Source organism: Babylonia areolata, chromosome 5 (genome assembly GCF_041734735.1).
Source record: "Babylonia areolata isolate BAREFJ2019XMU chromosome 5, ASM4173473v1, whole genome shotgun sequence".
Taxonomy (NCBI): Eukaryota; Metazoa; Mollusca; class Gastropoda; order Neogastropoda; family Buccinidae; genus Babylonia; species Babylonia areolata.
The window spans coordinates 49,064,371-49,083,036 of NC_134880.1; the positions used below are offsets into that span (position 1 = coordinate 49,064,371).

The 18,666-nt window shown below is 40.6% G+C and overlaps 2 protein-coding genes across 3 annotated transcripts in view; one reads left to right on the forward strand and one right to left on the reverse strand.

Moving 5' to 3' along the window:
• Positions 1 to 4,512, forward strand: part of LOC143282124 (IQ domain-containing protein H-like) — a 44,560-nt gene extending 40,048 nt beyond the window's left edge. For both annotated transcript variants that reach the window (XM_076587640.1, XM_076587641.1), the window contains 3 exons: positions 383 to 444; positions 2,376 to 2,484; positions 2,750 to 4,512. In XM_076587640.1, coding sequence (XP_076443755.1) covers positions 383 to 444; positions 2,376 to 2,484; positions 2,750 to 2,836 — 258 coding nt within the window. In that variant the 3' untranslated portion in view covers positions 2,837 to 4,512. The remainder of the gene's footprint in view (positions 1 to 382; positions 445 to 2,375; positions 2,485 to 2,749) is intronic.
• A 9,505-nt stretch (positions 4,513 to 14,017) lies between these two features.
• LOC143282126 (trypsin-3-like) overlaps positions 14,018 to 18,666 on the reverse strand; it is an 8,570-nt gene continuing 3,921 nt past the window's right edge. The window contains exons 3-7 of the mRNA XM_076587643.1: positions 17,989 to 18,071; positions 17,005 to 17,093; positions 16,075 to 16,343; positions 15,361 to 15,515; positions 14,018 to 14,827 (exon numbers count right to left, since the gene is read on the reverse strand). Of these exons, the coding sequence (XP_076443758.1) occupies positions 14,663 to 14,827; positions 15,361 to 15,515; positions 16,075 to 16,343; positions 17,005 to 17,093; positions 17,989 to 18,071 (761 nt within the window). The 3' untranslated portion in view covers positions 14,018 to 14,662. The remainder of the gene's footprint in view (positions 14,828 to 15,360; positions 15,516 to 16,074; positions 16,344 to 17,004; positions 17,094 to 17,988; positions 18,072 to 18,666) is intronic.

The following is an 18,666-nucleotide window of genomic DNA, read 5'->3' on the forward strand; positions in this document are numbered from 1 at the left end:
AGAAAATATATACTTTTATGGGTCTTTCTCCAATAACAAAGAGCACAGAATTTTTTGAAAATTTATACCCGTTTTTTGTGAAAAAACCCTGGCAAATAGATTTCACTTAAATCTTATTTTCCTGGCAGCGAAAGGGTTAATATTCACACATAGCTAAAACATAATCATATTCATGTATCTAGAAAAGAAGACAACAAACATACAGAACCAGAGAGAAAACTGATTTCTATTGATGATTCAGCATTTTGTGCATGTTTCTTTTAAGTTCCATCAGCGTTCTTTTCATGCCAGTTTTCTGAAATACAGATATTTGCTGATTACTGATATGTGTGTTTTAAAAAAAAATTTTTTTTCATTTTTATTTGATCTTATTTTCAATCAGGAGAAACAGGGTACCGTGTTCACACTGATTGACAGTTTCAACAGAGAAAGACTTGGAATGATGTGAGTAAATGTGTGTGTGTGTGTGTGTGTGTGTGTGTGTTTGTGTGTGTGTGTGTGTGTGTGTGTGTGTGTGTGTGTGTGTGTGTGTGTGTGTGTGTGTGTGTGTGTGTGTGTGTGTGTGTGTTTGTATGTTTGATATTTTTAGAGAATGTCATCATCATCATCATCATCATCATCATCATCATCATCCTTGTAATGGCCACAATGAACATACTGGTTGCTCTGCTGTGGGGGGGATGAGCCAAAGTAGAAAGGCCTTGATAGGAAATAAAAGACATAGATTAAAGATGGGTATAATTGTGGGAATTCTATTCCATGTGGGTTTTTACTACTACTACTACTACTTTTTGCTTTTCACCCAGTCAAGGGTTACCATTCCCAGCCGGCCATCCTAGGGATGAACCAGGCTCCCAAAAACAAACTGAAAAAAAAAGTGTTCCAGGGAAGAGACTGGGATGATTGTGTAGGGGTGGGGGGTAAACGTTTTCCAACCTGATCATAATATTTAACCCTGTCATCACCTCATGTTCTGTTCACTTCAGTAATGTGTCATCATGTCATGTGCCTATGCAGCACGATATTTAACCCTGTCATCACTTGGTGTTTTGTTCTCTTCAGTAATGTGTCATCCTGTCGCGTGCCTGTGCAGTAAGATATTTCAACCTGTCATCACTTGGTGTTTTGTTCTCTTCAGTAATGTGTCATCCTGTCGCGTGCCTGTGCAGTAAGATATTTCAACCTGTCATCACTTGGCGTTTTGTTCACTTCAGTAATGTGTCATCCTGTCGCATGCCTATGCAGCACGATATTTAACCCTGTCATCACTTGGTGTTTTGTTCACTTCAGTAATGTGTCATCCTGTCATGTGCCTGTGCAGCATGATATTTAACCCTGTCATCACTTGATGTTTTGTTCACTTCAGTAATGTGTCATCCTGTCGCGTGCCTGTGCAGCATGATATTTAACCCTGTCATCACTTGGTGTTTTGTTCTCTTCAGTAATGTGTCATCCTGTCGCGTGCCTGTGCAGCATGATATTTAACCCTGTCATCACTTAGTGTTTTGTTCACTTCAGTAATGTGTCATCCTGTCGCGTGCCTGTGCAGTGTGTTATTTCAATCTGTCATCACTTGGCATTTTGTTCACTTCAGTAATGTCATCCTATCGCGTGCCTGTGCAGTGCGTTATTTAACCCTGTCATCACTTGATGTTTTGTTCACTTCAGTAATGTGTCATCCGTCGCATGCCTATGCAGCACAATATTTAACCATGTCATCACTTGCTGTTTTGTTCACTTCAGTAATGTGTCATCCGTCGCATGCCTATGCAGCACAATATTTAACCATGTCATCACTTGCTGTTTTGTTCACTTCAGCAATGTGTCATCCTGTCGCGTGCCTGTGCAGTATGATATTTCAACCTGTCATCACTTGGCATTTTGTTCACTTCAGTAATGTCATCCTATCGCGTGCCTGTGCAGTGCGTTATTTAACCCTGTCATCACTTGGCATTTTGTTCACTTCAGTAATGTCATCCTATCGCGTGCCTGTGCAGTGCGTTGTTTAACCCTGTCGTCACTTGCTGTTTTGTTCACTTCAGTAATTTGTCATCCTGTCGCGTGCCTGTGCAGTGCGTTATTTAACCGTCATCACTTGACGTTTTGTTCACTTCAGTAATGTGTCATCCTGTCATGTGCCTGTGCAGCACAATATTTAACCCTGTCATCACTTGATGTTTTGTTCACTCGAGTAATGTGTCATCCTGTCATGTGCCTATGCAGCACAATATTTAACCCTGTCATCACTTGACGTTTTGTTCACTTCAGTAATGTGTCATCCTGTCATGTGCCTGTGCAGCACAATATTTAACCCTGTCATCACTTGACGTTTTGTTCACTTCAGTAATGTGTCATCCTGTCATGTGCCTGTGCAGCACTGTGGGTGATAACCTGCAGGGGGCACTGGCGACCTTTGCCCGTAACCTGTCCGTCATCCACCAGGAGGTGTCCACCCCCAGTATGCAGGGTACATCCAACTTCAGGGTACGTCCATGTTATCAACACTTTGTTGTCGTTGTTGTTGTTGGTGGTGGTGTTGTTTTTGTTGTTGTTGTTGGCATTCTGTCTCCCCACTTGTCTGTCTCTTTGCTGTGTGTGTGTGTGTGTGCAGTGTGCGTGTTTGTGCACATGAGCCTGCGCACGCTTGACAGTGCACCTTAAAATGATATCCTCAGTGAAATTTTTTTGCTCTTATTGAAATGTACTTTTTTTTTTTCTTTAAACATGTGTGGGTGTCTGTGTTGAACAGGGAGCCATTGAAGACATTGAAGGTATCCTGGGCACCACCGTGCAGAATGCAGAGGAGCTGGATGAGGAGGAAGCTGATGAGCAGTAGTAAACTCCCCCCCACCTCCCCCCCCCCCCCCTCATCTCTCCTACAGTCAGCATCCACTGAAGACACAATGGACCAGCAATTCTTTATGCTGACAAAGAGACTGCTGGAGACGCGGCTGGTTCTTTTCAGTGAGACGGATTCGTTGAGAGAACAAATTTGCGAAGAAGCAGAAGAACATTGATGTGATGGCCTGTAAAAAAAAAGAGAAACTGATCACTGCTGATGATGGAAGCCTGCAAAGAAAAATGCACATGTTCCTCAGGTGCAGATCAGGACAGAATGGTAGCATTGAAAAAAAAAAGGAAAAGTATATGTCTTGGTCTGTGTCTTACAGTCACAACAGTGAAGAGAGAAACAACAACAAACACACAGTTCTCCAGGTATGGTAAAAAGAGGGGAAAAAAAGTTCTGCAAACAGTTCTCTAAGTTGGGGGTAGAAGTTGGTAAAAAGACAGTGTACTGTTCATTCTATGGATGCTGCTTCATTTCCCCTGTTCGCTTTATGTGTGTGCTTGTTGAAAAAAAAAGGTGGAAGGTTACATAAAGTATAGACTACCAAAGAAAAGCAAAACCAGAATACCAACGTTTAATGTGGTAGTCTGTGTAGAAAGCATGCAAGCTGCAGATCTTGTTTGTCAGTTATAGTATAATCAAAAGGAATTTGTTATATAGAAATGATGTTTGATGTTTGTTTACTGATAGGATAGTAAAAGGAATAAGATGATCTTAGGATGATAACAAGAAAGAAGACACACTGTCAGGAAAGACATATGGATATTTGAAAAAGTTTGGATTTTTATCATTTAAGATAGAAAAATAGAAACATGGTTCCATAAAAGATGTAGATGTCATAATTTGCAGTTGTACAGGATTTTTGTTTTTTTTTGCCTTTGTGAAAATGAGAAGCATAAGGTTTTTGTTTGGTGTTTGGGTTATCGGCAAAATGCATTTTACCAATGAATTCATTTTAAGACTTCTGTTTGGAGACTTTTTGGAAATCGCTGTTTATGCACTCTGAGTTATCAGTTGAGACAGAGATATACCGAACAGCTCCGTCTTGTTTAAATGTGTATGTGATTTTTTTAATTGTTTCTCAGATTCATATCGAAAGTGAACATGTATCAATGGACCAAGTCAGTAGTATTAACAAGGATTATTCATATCATTTTTTCTTTTCTGTCTTTCCGAGTGACATCATCCCAATGATCAGAGTTCAAGGCCCCATTTTGGCATGGTGTTGTGTTCTTGGGGAAAAGCACTTCACTCCAAGTTTCCTCACTTCACCCAAGTGTGAATGGGTATGACTTCAGTCAGGGGAAGTTACTAGAGCAGAAGGAGAGGACTTATCCCAGCCTTCCTATGCTGAGTCCTAGATGCTGTGGATTTGAATTCACTGGTCTGGTGGCCGGAAAAGACGATGTGACTTTTACATTTTTATTTTCAACCATCCCATTTGATGGATATCTGTTATTAATCACATATGCTTCCTGAAATGATTCACTGTATTGTGTCATAGCATATGTATGTATGTATGTTTGTTATAATCGTCTTGCCAGTGCATATTCTCATTAATATTCAAGCATTTGTGCAAATGTGCTGTTATACATGATTATGTGTTCTGCATATTTACGAGAGCTTGGGTGTGTATATATGCAAACATGTATGATTCTGTGTGTGTGTGCTGTGTGTGTGTGTGTGTGTGTGTGTGTGTGTGTGTGTGTGTGCGCGCGCGCACGCGTACATGTGTGTGTATGACCATGAAAATATACATGCATGTGAATGCACATGCAGGGACTGTATGTGTATGTATGTGCATGCATGTACATGCTGTTTGTGCTGATTTAATACCTGGTGTGTTAAGGACGGAAATTTTTTTAGTCTCCCAAACCACATTTCCCAATGCCCTTAAGCCCTGTTTCATGAATATGTATGCAGAAATCAGCTGAAGCACATGAAAGATCTTTCAGTCTCTGTTATTTGTTCAGTGAGTTTAGAAACCCTGAACCCACCATACATGTAATGGTAGTCCATGGAAATGAATGATCACAAGAGTTGCAGCTCCAATAACACAGATTTCAAATGTGGGGATATGTTACTCTTGAGATGTTTAAATGGGGAAACATACAAAGAAGTACATGAATAGTTGTGGACAAGCTGGGCTTAAAAATTTTTTTATTTATTCATATATTAACTTGTTTTGTGAAGTTACTTAATTTGACTTGCTTTGGTGGTCATATCGAGTTGTGTATCCAATAATATTGCTGTAAGCAGTTTGTAGAGACACAAATCTGTACATACACGAATACATATATATATATGAATTTTTATCAAATTGCTGCAGGTATTTTAATTAGATATAACCTTTGCACCCTCAGCACTGTCTCACCCATAACTGAAGATTGATATATTTCCTGTCATGTAAAAAAAAAAAAAAAGAAAAAAAGAAAAATAAGATATATTACCTGTCATGTTAAAACCTTCTCCTTCTCTTCCATGAATACCTTATACTTTGACAAAGTTTGTCACACTTACTAATGCATGAAAATTGTTGTTGTTGACATGTGATATGGCTCATAAATGGTTTGTAAATTGTAACTGAAATAGTTGTACATATGCGGAGTGGGTATGTATGCAATGGTTATGGTTAAGAGAGTTTTTTTTTTTTTCCCCATCTTTCTTTTGTTTGTGTTAATCTTTCTCCATGGGCATGCTGAGTGTTTTTTCAGTATAAATATGGAAATTCTGTACCAGAAATTTCCTCTTTTTCTCATCATTCCCTGTATTTCTTGCTTAAAAAAAAAAAATCCTTTTCTTTATGTTGATTCTTCGATCCTTTCTTATTTTCCGTCTTGCTGTTCGATTCACCCTAATGTTTTTCTTGAAAGCTTTGAATATTTTTGGTTCTTTTTCTGGACTTCATAACTGGGCATTCTTATTGTGTTTATTTTTCTATTTATTTATCTATTTTCCACCTGGGACATGTGAGGGGTCAGTTGTTCATAAATAATAATTGTCATTATGTTTATGTTCGGGCAAGTCTTTTTCATTTTTTTCGTTTTTTTAAATTTTTTTATAATCTTTGAAGAAAGATTGATGGAATAGTAAACAGCAGAGACATTCTCCAGGTTTATGTGCATGGATGTAACTGCACTTGGGCCTCATTTTTGTTTCAGGTGGGTTTTTTTAAATATTAATATATATATATATATATATATATATTAATCCTTTGGTGAAAAAATGATGGAATGAAACAGCAGAGACATTCCCTAGGTTTATGTGGATGGATATAACTGTACTTATGCCTCATTTTCTTTTCCAGTTTTTTTTTTCCTAGGTTCTGCAAGATCAATATTAATAGTTTTTTTCATTCCTGATACAGCATGGTCAGCTGAGCTGAAAGCAACACAAGATATTGTTTGTTTTATTCAAATGGTCTGTGATAGAATGGTTAACATTGTCAAGTACTTTAATTGTATATAATATGTGCATCTGAGTTTTGTGGGCATAATTGCAAATGTGTTATGAATATGAGGATCTTTGCTTTGATGAACGTTTGGCTCAAAAATGAAAATTGATTATAAATGATTTAGCTGCAATTTGCATGTGTTTGATTCTGTATGTATGCTTTTGGGTTGTGAGTGTTGATGTATATGTGTATGTGTGTTTGTGCTTGTTCTGCTTGTGAGAGTGTGCGAATGTTTGTGTATGTGCATGTTAGTGAACCTGTGGAAACATTTTTAGGCACAAGCATACATAGTTGTGTGAATGTAAAATAAATAATGTCACATTTTATCGTTTCCACCATTCCACAATACCAGTCAATATTTTAAGTGCATTTTTCATATTCATATTTCAGAGCTACTGAAGCACATGTAATCAGATATTGTAAATATGTGAAAGATTTGCATTCTTGCAAATGAATAGATAAGTGGATGCACGTGCATGGACCCACTGGATAATCTGTCCACAAATATACACATGCATGATTTTGCATGCTTCAACACATACATGTATGTATGTATGTGTGTGTGTGTGTGTGTGTGTGTGTGTGTGTGTGTGTGTTTATATATATATATATGTGTGTGTGTGTGTGTGTGTGTGTGTGCGCGCGCACGTGCACATGGGCATTCTGTTCCCCTCTCTCACTCTGATATTTGTGTGTGTGTGTGTGTGTGTGTGTGTGTGTGTGTGTGTGTGTGTGTAAAATCACTTGAGGTGAATGGAGAACAAACTGAAAAACACACCTACATACATATATACACTCACTCACACACAAATATTCTCTCATGCACACACATACACATGCATCAAGACATTATGACACATACACACATTTCTTCACTCTCTCTCTCTCTCTCTCTCTCTCACACACACATAAAGATTCCACCCTACACCCGACCCCCACCGCCCGCCTCACACATATATACATACCAGTATTCTAATCAACAAAGCCATTGCTCTCAGTCAGTACTTTTGCAGCATTCATGATGACATTGCTTCGAATTTTGTTCCATTTTCTGTTTCATTTTCATTAATAACAAGAAAAGATATTTCTTTCCAGACTCTTTGTTATAACAACCTTTAGCAGAGGTCAAGGTCACAGGTTTACATTGACTGGAAAGATATAAATGTTTTGTTGTAAGTGTTTTTTTTTTTGTGTTAAATTATATATGTATGGTTTTTTTTGTTTGTTTTTGTTTTTTTTTTTTTGCTGAACACCAGACACAGGTGAAATCAAAATCACCTTTTTTTCTCATAATTATGTTTTTAGGTGTTAAGCTCGCGAAATTACAACAGATGTTTTTTTGTGTGAACCCTGAATAACTGAAGCACAAGTCTGGCAATGCATGATATTAAGAGGTAATTAAATGAAATAGCAACGTATAGAGAAACACAGATTTTCAATACTGTAGTGAGAGATTATGCTGTTGTTTTTTCATAACAATGAAAGAGTTTTTCACCAGAAAGTTTTGGTACTCAAGAAGCCTGAATTAATCAGAAATGTTGGACTGGTCTTGGCCCAGGCTACACACACACACACACACACACACACACACAATCAAGGCCACTATTTGTGACATTATGTTACCGTGTGTACTAGGGGCATTGCAGGAGTGCCAAAATCAAATCTGTGTATATTGCACAACATAGACTGAAGATCTACGTTTCTGCTTTACCATTTCTCCGATGGATTTGTCCGAACGCAGTGACGCCTCCTTGAGCTACTGAAACTGACCTGCTGTTCTCCTTCCCTTCTCAAATGATGAATTAATGATTAATCACTAATTGATTTGCCAATTTTAAGGAATATAAAATGTTTGGGTTTTTTGGTTTTTGGTTTTATTCCATTTCCAGTGTATTTTAAGGCTCATGAAACCAGCAATATTTTGAGAGATTTTTTACAGATTCTTTTACGTGTTAAATTCTGAATGAAGAAGAAAATGAAAAATACCCGATTGCTATTTTCATGTGTACTTAAGTATTTAAGTTGTTTTGTTTTTATTGCTATTTTCATGTGTACTTAAGTATTTAAGTTCTTTTGTTTTCATTTTTGAATCATATATCTGTGTATGTACACAAAAGTTTGTACATAGGCATGTCTTTGCTTGTTGTGTTTGGTTTTTCAGGTCACAGTATTTTACATTCAGTATTTAACATTGTTTTCTTGTGGTATGATATATTATGGTGATGCTTTGAACATGTTGGTTAATATGTATGTGTGGGTGCCCATATGCATGCATGCATGAGTGCATGCGTGCATTTGTGTGTGTGTGTGTGTGTGTGTGTGTGTGTGTGTGTGGTGTGTGTGTGTGTGTGTGTGTGTACATGAATGCATGTGTGAAAGAGAGAGAGAGAGAGTGTGTGTGTGTGTGTTAAAGAGAGAAAAAGAAGACAGAGAGAGAGAGAGAGAGAATCTTTATGCATTTTTTGGTTTTGTTTTTTGAACAGCAGAATGGAAGCGGAAAACATATATGCAAGGAACACAAAAATATGCACAGTTTGCGTGTTTTATTCCCACATGTTCTTTATTGCAGTCTAGATATTGACCTATTATCAAATGCATTTGTTGAAGTGATGCTGCATTTCAGCATACCATTACTGACTATGACAAATGAACCTGAGCCAGGTATCATCTACAGTACCTGTGAATATTCATGTTTTTGACTTTATTATGCAGTTGTTTCTTATGTTAATGTGACTACTGTTATGGGTTGGTTTTCTTGTTGACTTTACAAAGCCCATTAAGTATCTGTATTTGTATTTTGTATTTTGTATTTCTTTTTATTAGAACAGATTTCTCTTGTGTGAAATTCGGGCTGCTCTCCCCAGGGAGAGCGCATTACTACACTACAGCGCCACCCATTTTTTGGTATTTTTTCCTGTGTGCAGTTTTATTTGTTTTTCCTGTCAAAGTGGATTTTTCTACAGAATTTTGCCAGGAACAACCCTGTTGTTGACATGGGTTTTTTTATGTGCACTAAGTGCATGCTGCATACGGGACCGCGGTTTATCATCTCATCCGAATGACTAGCGTCCAGACCACCACTCAAGGTCTAGTGGAGGGGGAGAAAATATCGGCGGCTGAACCGTGATTCGAGCCAGCGCACTCAGATTCTCTCGATTCCTAGGTGGACATGTTACCTCTAGGCCATCAGTACTTTACTTTCACTGTATTTCTATGCATTTCAAATGTTCATCTTTGACACCAACCTACATCATTTATCCTGTTTCTCCCAATTCACCACACACCCTCCCCTCCTCTCCTAACTATTTATATTTTCTATTAAAATGGTAGCATCCAAATGTGAAAATGAAGACTTTAACTACATGTGTGCATTCATCAGTATGTGTGATGGGACATTAAACAGAATCCTTTCCTGTATCCTCCCTACAAATCTATAATAATGATAATGAAACATCAGTTTGCCAGCCAGTTAGCTTGATACAGTTTGAATCGGAACATTATTCAAGGCAGATGTTCTTTATTTCAAAATCAAACTAAGTGGAGGAGTTTGTAAATATAAACACTTGCCGTGACTTTTTGAGTCATCTGCTTCTTCAAGGCATAGTAAATTGTTTGGTGGACAAGAAATAAAAAATAGGAAAAAAAAAATTCCATGGTTTATCGGGGAACTAGTATAAGTTATGGCTGACTGGAGGTGCTATGAAATATATGTTATTTTTACACACATTCCATGTGCATCTAATTGTTTTTCCTCCCCAATGCACAAGAAATATCAGCCTGTGAATTTTTACACTTAAATAATTGCGTTTGTTAGGAAGTGATTTCATTTCTCTCAATTTTTTTTTCGCTTCATAATGTGTTTTTATTTAGAGACAGTTTTGCCTTTTTTCTCAGAGTAGCCTAATTTCCTTTAACTCTCTCCATACGAACGGCGAAAGAGACGACGTTAACAGCGTTTCACCCCAATTACCATCATCAAAATATTGCAAGCGGAACGCTCTTATACTGAAGACGTGAATGTTGACAAAGAATACCACAATTCTTACGACGGAAGCTAAAGGTTGGGTCATTAAGACACATCCGAGGGGTCTGTGTAGAAGAGAAGAGAGGACTGGCCGTACTGAGTGAGTTAATAGCATCTGAATAGTTAATATGATGAAACACTTTGTAACATATGTGGTTTGTGTATTGTTTTAAGAGCTTGCTTGGTTTGTTTATTTGAAAATAAATGTGAAAGGTGTGGCATTGAACTGCTAAAATATAATTAACTGCTGTTTTGTTTGAAAGGCTTTTATTCACTTACCTGCCAAATGACATGGACCAAAAGCTGTATCTAGGAAGAAAGTAGAATGAAGCTGAAAACAAAGTTTGTTGTGTCTATGTATTTATTTGTATATAAAAACAAACAACCTATGGTGTGTTTATGTATACGCATAAAACAGCATTATCTAAGAAAACTGATTTGTCTTTTACAATAAATAATTCCATCAATATGGAAGTTGGATGTGATGTTACATGATGTGATGTGATGTGTGTGTGTGTGTGTGTGTGTGTGTGTGTGTGTGTGTGTGTCTGTGTGTCTGTGTGCCGGATGTGTGTGTGTGTGTGTGTGTGTGTGTGTGTGAGAGAGATTAGCTATTTTTCCTTGTATCTTTTTTTCCGTTTCATTGTCTTTCTCTCTGTTTCTCAGTCTCTCTCTCTCTCTCTCTCTCTCTCTCTCTCTCTCTCTCTCTCTCTGTGTGTGTGTGTGTGTGTGTGTGTGTTTCAATTTTTCTGTCTGTCTTTCTTTCTCTTTCTTTCTCTGCCTGCCTAACCCCACTCTCTCCATCTCTCTCTCTCTCTCTCCCTTACATATATATATATATATATATATATATAATTATATATGTATTTCTCTGCCTGTCAGCCTGCCTGTTTCACTGTATCTCTGTCTCCATGTCTGTCCGATTCGCTCTGCATCTCCATGTCTGCCACTTGAGAGAAAGCAGCATCCTTGCCTTTAAGGAGCTCTGACCAAAATGACAGTGTCCTTTTCATCAACAGAAGATAAAAGAAGACACGTGCCGCAGCCTCAAGTGGGAGGATGACACACCGAGAAGAGGGCTGTGTTGACAAGATGCTCGATGAGCTGGGCCTTCCACCCCTACAAGAACGCAAGAAGCAACAACGGCTCACCACCCTCTACAAAATCAGCCATGGGCTTATAAAAGCGATGCCGCCAGAGAAATGCCTAACCCCTGCAAACAGAAGCAGAAGGAAAATCCGCCCTACAGTATTCAAGGACTGCGAGACCACCAGCATCGTTACTCGCCATGCTGTTAACAATACCAAGGGCTACAAAATTCCAGATGGCACTTCAGAGCAGTACAGATGCTCCTTCTTTGTCAAGACCATCGAAGAATGGAACCACCTGGAAGAAACAACAGTCCAGGCCAGTACTGTCGCCACATTTACAGCAGCGGTGGGCAGTTCTGCAGCCCCCCACTAAAACTAAAACTCACACTGCACATTATAGTTAGTCAGGCTAGGTAGGTGGGGAAAGGATGGGGGTGGGGACCTTTCGTTTTTTGACTCACTTGTGTAAACAAAGTGAGTCTATGTTTTAACCCGGTGTTCGGTTGTCTGTGTGTGTGTGTGTGTGTGTGTGTGTGTGTCCGTGGTACATTTTCTCTGCAAATACTTTGTCAGTTGACACCAACTCTGGCATAAAAATAGGAAAAATTCAGTTCTTTCCAGTCATCTTGTTTAAAACAATATTGCACCTCTGGGATGGGCACAAAAAAAAGAAAGAAAAAAAAGAAGAAGCCTAATTATATGCAAACTGCATTTACTGTCATATTTATATTTTTTGTATTCTCTAAACTTGGCACTTTGACCTCTTATTCTGACACAACAACAAGAGGAGTCATTATTATCATTTTTTTGTTCAAACAGGAATTTCTTTTGCTAAGCATGGAATTTTTTATTTATTTTGCAAACGTTTTGGTGCAGATAGTAAAGAAGGGAAATTACTCTGTAATTAATGCTAGGGGACTTACTTTATCACAAGTGAGTCTTGAACGCCTTGCCTCTCTTGTTGTTTGATTTTGTGGGCTTGGCACTACCTTCTGTAGGGTCAGTGCCGGTAATGTACAGGCTTGCCTGTACTGTATGTGCAAAGCGAAAAGCAGTAGCGATCTGGCAGCTCCACATAATATAGCTGGTCCTTAAAAGTTTTTTTTTTTTATTATTATTATTTTTATTTTTATTTTTTTTAAATGCTGCACTCTCCCTGTTTTTCCGTCGCAATATAACCAAAATTGGTTCGGCGACGTACAGATCCAGATCCACTGAGATCCAGACCGGTTCCCAGAGAAGACATGGCTGGCTCTTCCAAAAGGACATGGGATATCCAGGCGTTTGGTGAACTAAGGGCACTACGTGTATGTGTGTGTGTGTGTGTGTGTGTGTGACAAATAAAGTCGTAATGCGGGGCTCCTGATGCGCAGAAATGTGATAGCGATTCCAGGCGCTGACTTAGAACCATAGACTGTGATTCTTGAATGAAATTAATCTCACCTTTGATGTGATTATGATATCTACACATTCCCCATCACCCGCAACTGACACACACACGCTCTCTGTCTGGCTGTCTGTCTCTGACTCTGTTCAGCTGGCACTTTGTCATTACATTTCTTTTGATGGTTTGAGGATGATTACCAGATCAATGTGGAATCAATATTGGATCTCAGTTTCTTTGCTGCCTCCCCCCCGCCCCCTGCCCACCCCCCTGCCCCCGCCCCAAACTAACTGTTGAGAGCATCGCAGAAAATTTGACTGATAGAAAAAAGAAGAAAAAAAAAAAAAAAAGGTTGAATGCTGCTGGTTCCATAGTCCTTTTCGAACAACGGGGCAATGAATTCACATCCACTGTGTCTATGGCTCGGCATAGGAAGGCGTGGCTCAATCCTTTCCTTCCGCCGTTTTAAATTTCCCCAACAGAATAGTTAAGGTCAATACCCATTCACGCTTGGTTGGAGAAGGAAAATGGGAGTAAAGTGCCTTTCCCAAGGACACAACACCGTGTCGAAACAGTGGCTCGAACCCACTATTCTAGAAATAGGTGGACAGCGCATGCCTTCTTTTGAGCCCCTTTGCTCACTGAAGCCAGCGGAAGTGTTCAGCCAGCCATTTTGCTACTCGTGTTAGTATAGCGCGAAGCGGTAGCTTCAGATACGTAGCCGAGCGCTTAGCCAGTGGCTTCACGGCAAGCTTTCACTTGCTCGCGGCGTTAGTTAATAAGCTGACATTCCTGTGTGTGCCTCAACAGCTAGTTTGCGCTACGTGTCACTGTACTGTTTTCCTGTAATAACTTTGGTAAATAAACCATTGGCAGATATCAGTCAAGACACAACATTTGGTATGTCTTAGGGGCAAGCATAACACGATTTCATCGAAGATACACGGTTACAGTTCAGAAACTACCACCAGTTAGCAGACGACTTCTCGACGGACTGACGGCCGGATGCGAGTAACAAAATAGCGTCCAACAGGCTTCAGCTTTCCTACACAAATTAGATTAAATATAATGAAATGTATCAAGATGCAAAGACACAAGAAAGGAAATTAAATAAATAATCATACATTCGTCCACACACATGAAAGCAGTTTATTCAAACGAAAAGGAAAAAGAGCCGCATGCATCATGATTTAAAACAAAAATGCAATATGATTCAAACGTTTTCAGCACAAATTTTTATTCCCATCAACAGGTGTTTTTAAACAATGGGAAATCGGACGTTTTATGTTTGTTTTAAGAATACGTTTGTACATTGTTCATACCGTTATAATGATGTTGTTCGCCTTTTTTTTTTCCTGTAATACTATGATGCTGTTGTATGCTGATTTTTCTTTCTTTTTTTTCTTCTTCAGCAAACAGTGGTGCTGTTTTCTGCATATTGTAATGATGGTGTGCGTTCTCTGTGTTTTCCATTATCATTTTTTACTATTATAATTTTGTGTGTGTATTCTATGATGATTATGCTGTTTATTTTCATTTTTGACCGATCTAAGACATCAGTTAAGAAAATAAGCATATTATAATGCTACTTTTCACATACTACAATTTTTTAATTAAAAAAAAAAAAAAAAAAAAATGTCGTTGCACTTTGTTTTCTGCCTAGAGTAACGTTGCTGCAATTTGTCTTTAGCATACGTTTCCGCTATTGTACCTTATTTTTTTAACATTACAATGCCGTTGTACTTAGACAATTTTTTTTTTCATTTTTATTTTTGACGAATTATGATGCTGCTGTGTAGCACAATCTCGCTGTATGCTGTTTCAGCATACTGTAATGTCGTTGCACGTTGCTGCTGGCATTCTACTGGCGGACGGCCTGGTGGATCCAGTCAAGGTAGGACGAGACACGGGTGTAGACACCCGGGGTGTATCGCATGGCACACCCGTACCCCCAGGACACGATGCCCATCACCTTCCACGCGTTCCTGGCTTGGTCGAAGCACACCAAGGGACCACCGCTGTCGCCCTGTTACACCACACATCATTACTCATTTGTGTGTGTGTGTGTGTGTGTGTGTGTGTGTGTGTGTGTGTGTGTGTGTGTGTGTGTGTGCGCGTTCGTGTACGCGGTGCGCGCGCGCACGTATGTGTACGAGTATATATGTTCGTGCGTGTTCGCATGTGCGCGCGCGCGTATGTGTTTATGAATACGTACATGCATGCATGCGTGTATGTGTACGCGCGCGTATGTGGAAAAAAGATGAATTTGCACTGATGCTACACAATTGATTGCACGTGCTGGTGACTGATGTATACGTGGATGCACTTACGCCCGTGCAAAACACGTGTGCGTGCACTAAATATACCTACATACATACATGTGGTACGTAAACGATCGTATAAAGACTGTTGGTAGTCTACAGCATGCCTTTACGTAGATGCACACCCATGCTAAACACGTGTGCGTGCAACTGAGAAATGCATGCATACCTACATGCGGTACGTAAACGCTCGTATGAAAACTGTGGGCAGTACACAGCACAGCACTGATGTCCTTACCTGGCACGCGTCCTTGCCGCCCTCATCCAGCCCGGCACAGATCTGTTTTTCAGTGATGATGCCGCGGCGGCCGAAGCGTTCCAGGTAGTAGGAGCACATGTCGTTGGTGATGATGGGGATGTCCACCTCTCGCAGGTACTTCTCGCCATGGCCGCCTGCATACGTTACCCATGATTGATGATGTCATGTCCGTGATATAATTATATGCAGCGACTGCGGAGAGCAGCCCGAATTTCACACACAGAGAAATCTGTTGAGATAAAAGCTTATCCGTTCAGTTCAGTTCAGTTTCTCAAGGAGGCGTAACTGTGTTCGGACAAATCCATATACGCTACACCACATCTGCTGGACCAGCAGGGTAACCCAACGCGCTTAGTCAGGCCTTTAGTGCATGCATATTATTTGTGTACCTATCCACGGAGGAAGGTGGTAGAATGGTTAAGACGCTCATCTGCAAATACAGAGAGTCCGTGAGGGTCTGGGTTCGAATCCCGCTCTCGCCCTTTCTTCCAAGTTTGACTGGAAAATCAAACATTGAGCGTCTAGTCATTCCGATGAGACGATAAACCGAAGTCCCGTGTGCAGCACACACTTGGCGCAGTGAAAAAGAACCCATGGCAACGCGAGTGTTGTCCAGTGGCAACATTCTTTGGATTGAAACCCACTCTACCACGCACCAACACACACACACACACACACACACAACGAACTCACCGGACTGGGTGTGGCCCCAGCCAGTGACGGTGCAGATGCGGTTGTCGGTGCTCTCTCCCTCCTGTGGGAGGCAGGCGGCTCTGGCGTAGGGTCCGGTGAGGTCCACTGGCTTGGACAGCTTCATGATGGCGATGTCGTTCCAGTTGGTGATGTTGTTGAAGTTGGCGTGGTGGTAAATGCCCGACACGGTGCGGATGTTGGAGTGGCTGACGTAGGTGATGTCGTTGACGCCGATGGCCACGCTCCAGTAGTTCAGGGGGACGTTACTCCTGTTGGGGTAGGGGGTGGGGGTGGGGGGGTGGGGGGGCATGGAGAGAGAGAGAGAGAGAGAGAGAGAGAGAGAGAGAGAGAATAAATGAATCAATGAATGAATCTTTCCAACGGTGGAGATATTAGTACCGATGGCCACGCTCTAGTAGCTCAGGGGTACGTTGCTCCTGTGGGGGAGGGGGGGGGGGGAGGGGAATAGAATTATAAAAGAGAGTTTCATTGTGAAGACCTAGTTGTGGACGGGGAGGGGAGGTGTAGTTGATGTCAAGAGTGACTCCCGTCCAAACGAACGAACGAATGTTTTATTCAGATGAGGCCAGAGCTCCTTACTGAAGGGGGATTCACTGATAAATTATAATGTGAAAATGACATGACACAGTAAATCAACAATTCAAATCAAGCAATAATAGTTAACACAAATAATTATTCAACAACATTCACGAGGCAACTGTACATAATCTTCGTGTATAAATATGACTATTTTATACATAGCACATTCGTATCGCATCTTGAAGACATCAGCAAAATTGAAGCTAAAACTGGGCGGATCTTTATAATAGGGCAAGGAGAGAGAGAGAGAGAGAGAGAGAGAGAGAGAGATGGCCACCCTAGCAGTGAGATGGAACACATGCAGACAGGTCAGAACTAGGCAGTACATACATCTGGAAGCAGTGGGCAGCGGTGAGCACATGGTGACTGTCAATCAGGGTGCCGCCACAGATGTGGTAGTCCAGGTAGCGAATAGACACCTGCAAACAGTCACTCACTGTCAATTAGAGGGCCCCACAGGTACCGAATAGACACCTGCATAGTCACTCACTGTCAATCAGGGTGCCCCTACAGGTAGCGAATAGACACCTGCACACAGTCACTGTCTACCAGGGTGCCCCCACAGATGTGGTAGTCCAGGTATCGAACAGACACCTGCACACAGTCACTCATTGTCAATCATGCTTTCAATCAGGTGAAGGGTGCTGTGGTCAAATGGAAAGTGTGCTGGATTCTGCCCCGAGTTTGATCCTCGGCGCAACTGATGGGTAAAGGGTGGAGACATTTCCGATTTCCCAGGTCAACAGATGTGCAGATCTGCTTGTGACTGAACCCCCCCTTCGTGTGAAAACGCAGCAGACCTACCGTGCCAATTGTTTAGTTTCTCAAGCATGGACAAGGATTTTCCTTCCCAGTCCTCTCCAAAAGGATTGTTCACCTTACTGATTAGTTCCAAGACACTGGGTAAGTATTGCCGTCAACTGTTGACCATTCATGGAGGCGGGAACGAAAATATTAATGTATAAAGCTTTGAACAGTGTTTCTAAAGGAAAAACGCACTATATAATGTCAGTTGTTGGTGTTGTTGTTATGATGATGATGATGATGATGATGATGATGATGATTAATGTTGTTGTGGTTGTGGTTGTTGTTGTTGTATGTATGACAGTCAGTCGTGTCCGACTAGGACCATCAGATCAGCAGAGGAGGCAACTGCAATTATCATTATTATCATCATTATTATCATATACCACTACAAATGTACAAAAATCGTCTTTACATTTCCGATTCATGCATTCAATGGTCTCATTTCACAAAGGTTCACCAGCAGAGCCATTGACAGGAAGTTCAGGGACCAACACACAAGCAACCCACCTGCCAGGGATACTCCTTCCTGTCCGCCAAAGTGCCTCCCACGATGCGGTGATAGTCTGTGTAGTCACGTGTCCCGCACGTCCCTGCGCAACACGTGACCAAAACATTCACTTTCTATTGGTGCATAACGCACCCAAGGACCATGTGTGTGTGTGTGTGTGTGTGTGTGTGTGTGTGTGTGTGTGTGTGTGTGTGTGTGTGTGTTTATGTATGTATGTATGTATGTAGTATGATTTACATGTTCGCGTGTATACGCAAGCAGGAGATCAGATACGTACGTTAACGATCCTGTAATTCATGTCAGCGCTCGGATGGGTTATGGAAACAAGAACATACCCAGCATGCATGCACGCCCCCGAAAACGGAGTATGGCTGCGTTGCCTACATGGCGGGGTAAAAACGGTCATACACGTAAAAAGCCTTCTTGTGTACATACGCTTCAACACGGGGGATGCAGCCTTCGAATGAATCAAATCATGTTGTTTATAGCCCAGCCGACCACTAAGGCCATATAAGGGCTGACACACGTTAAAACCATACCCATGTCAGATTAGTATTAAAAAAAAAACTAGCAAAAAGACAAACAAAAGAAAAAAAATCGTCCACGTAAGAGTTAAAAAATCTTACATGTAAAGAAAATCTCAAATCTTGTTAAAAATCCTCGCTTCTTTTAAGAAA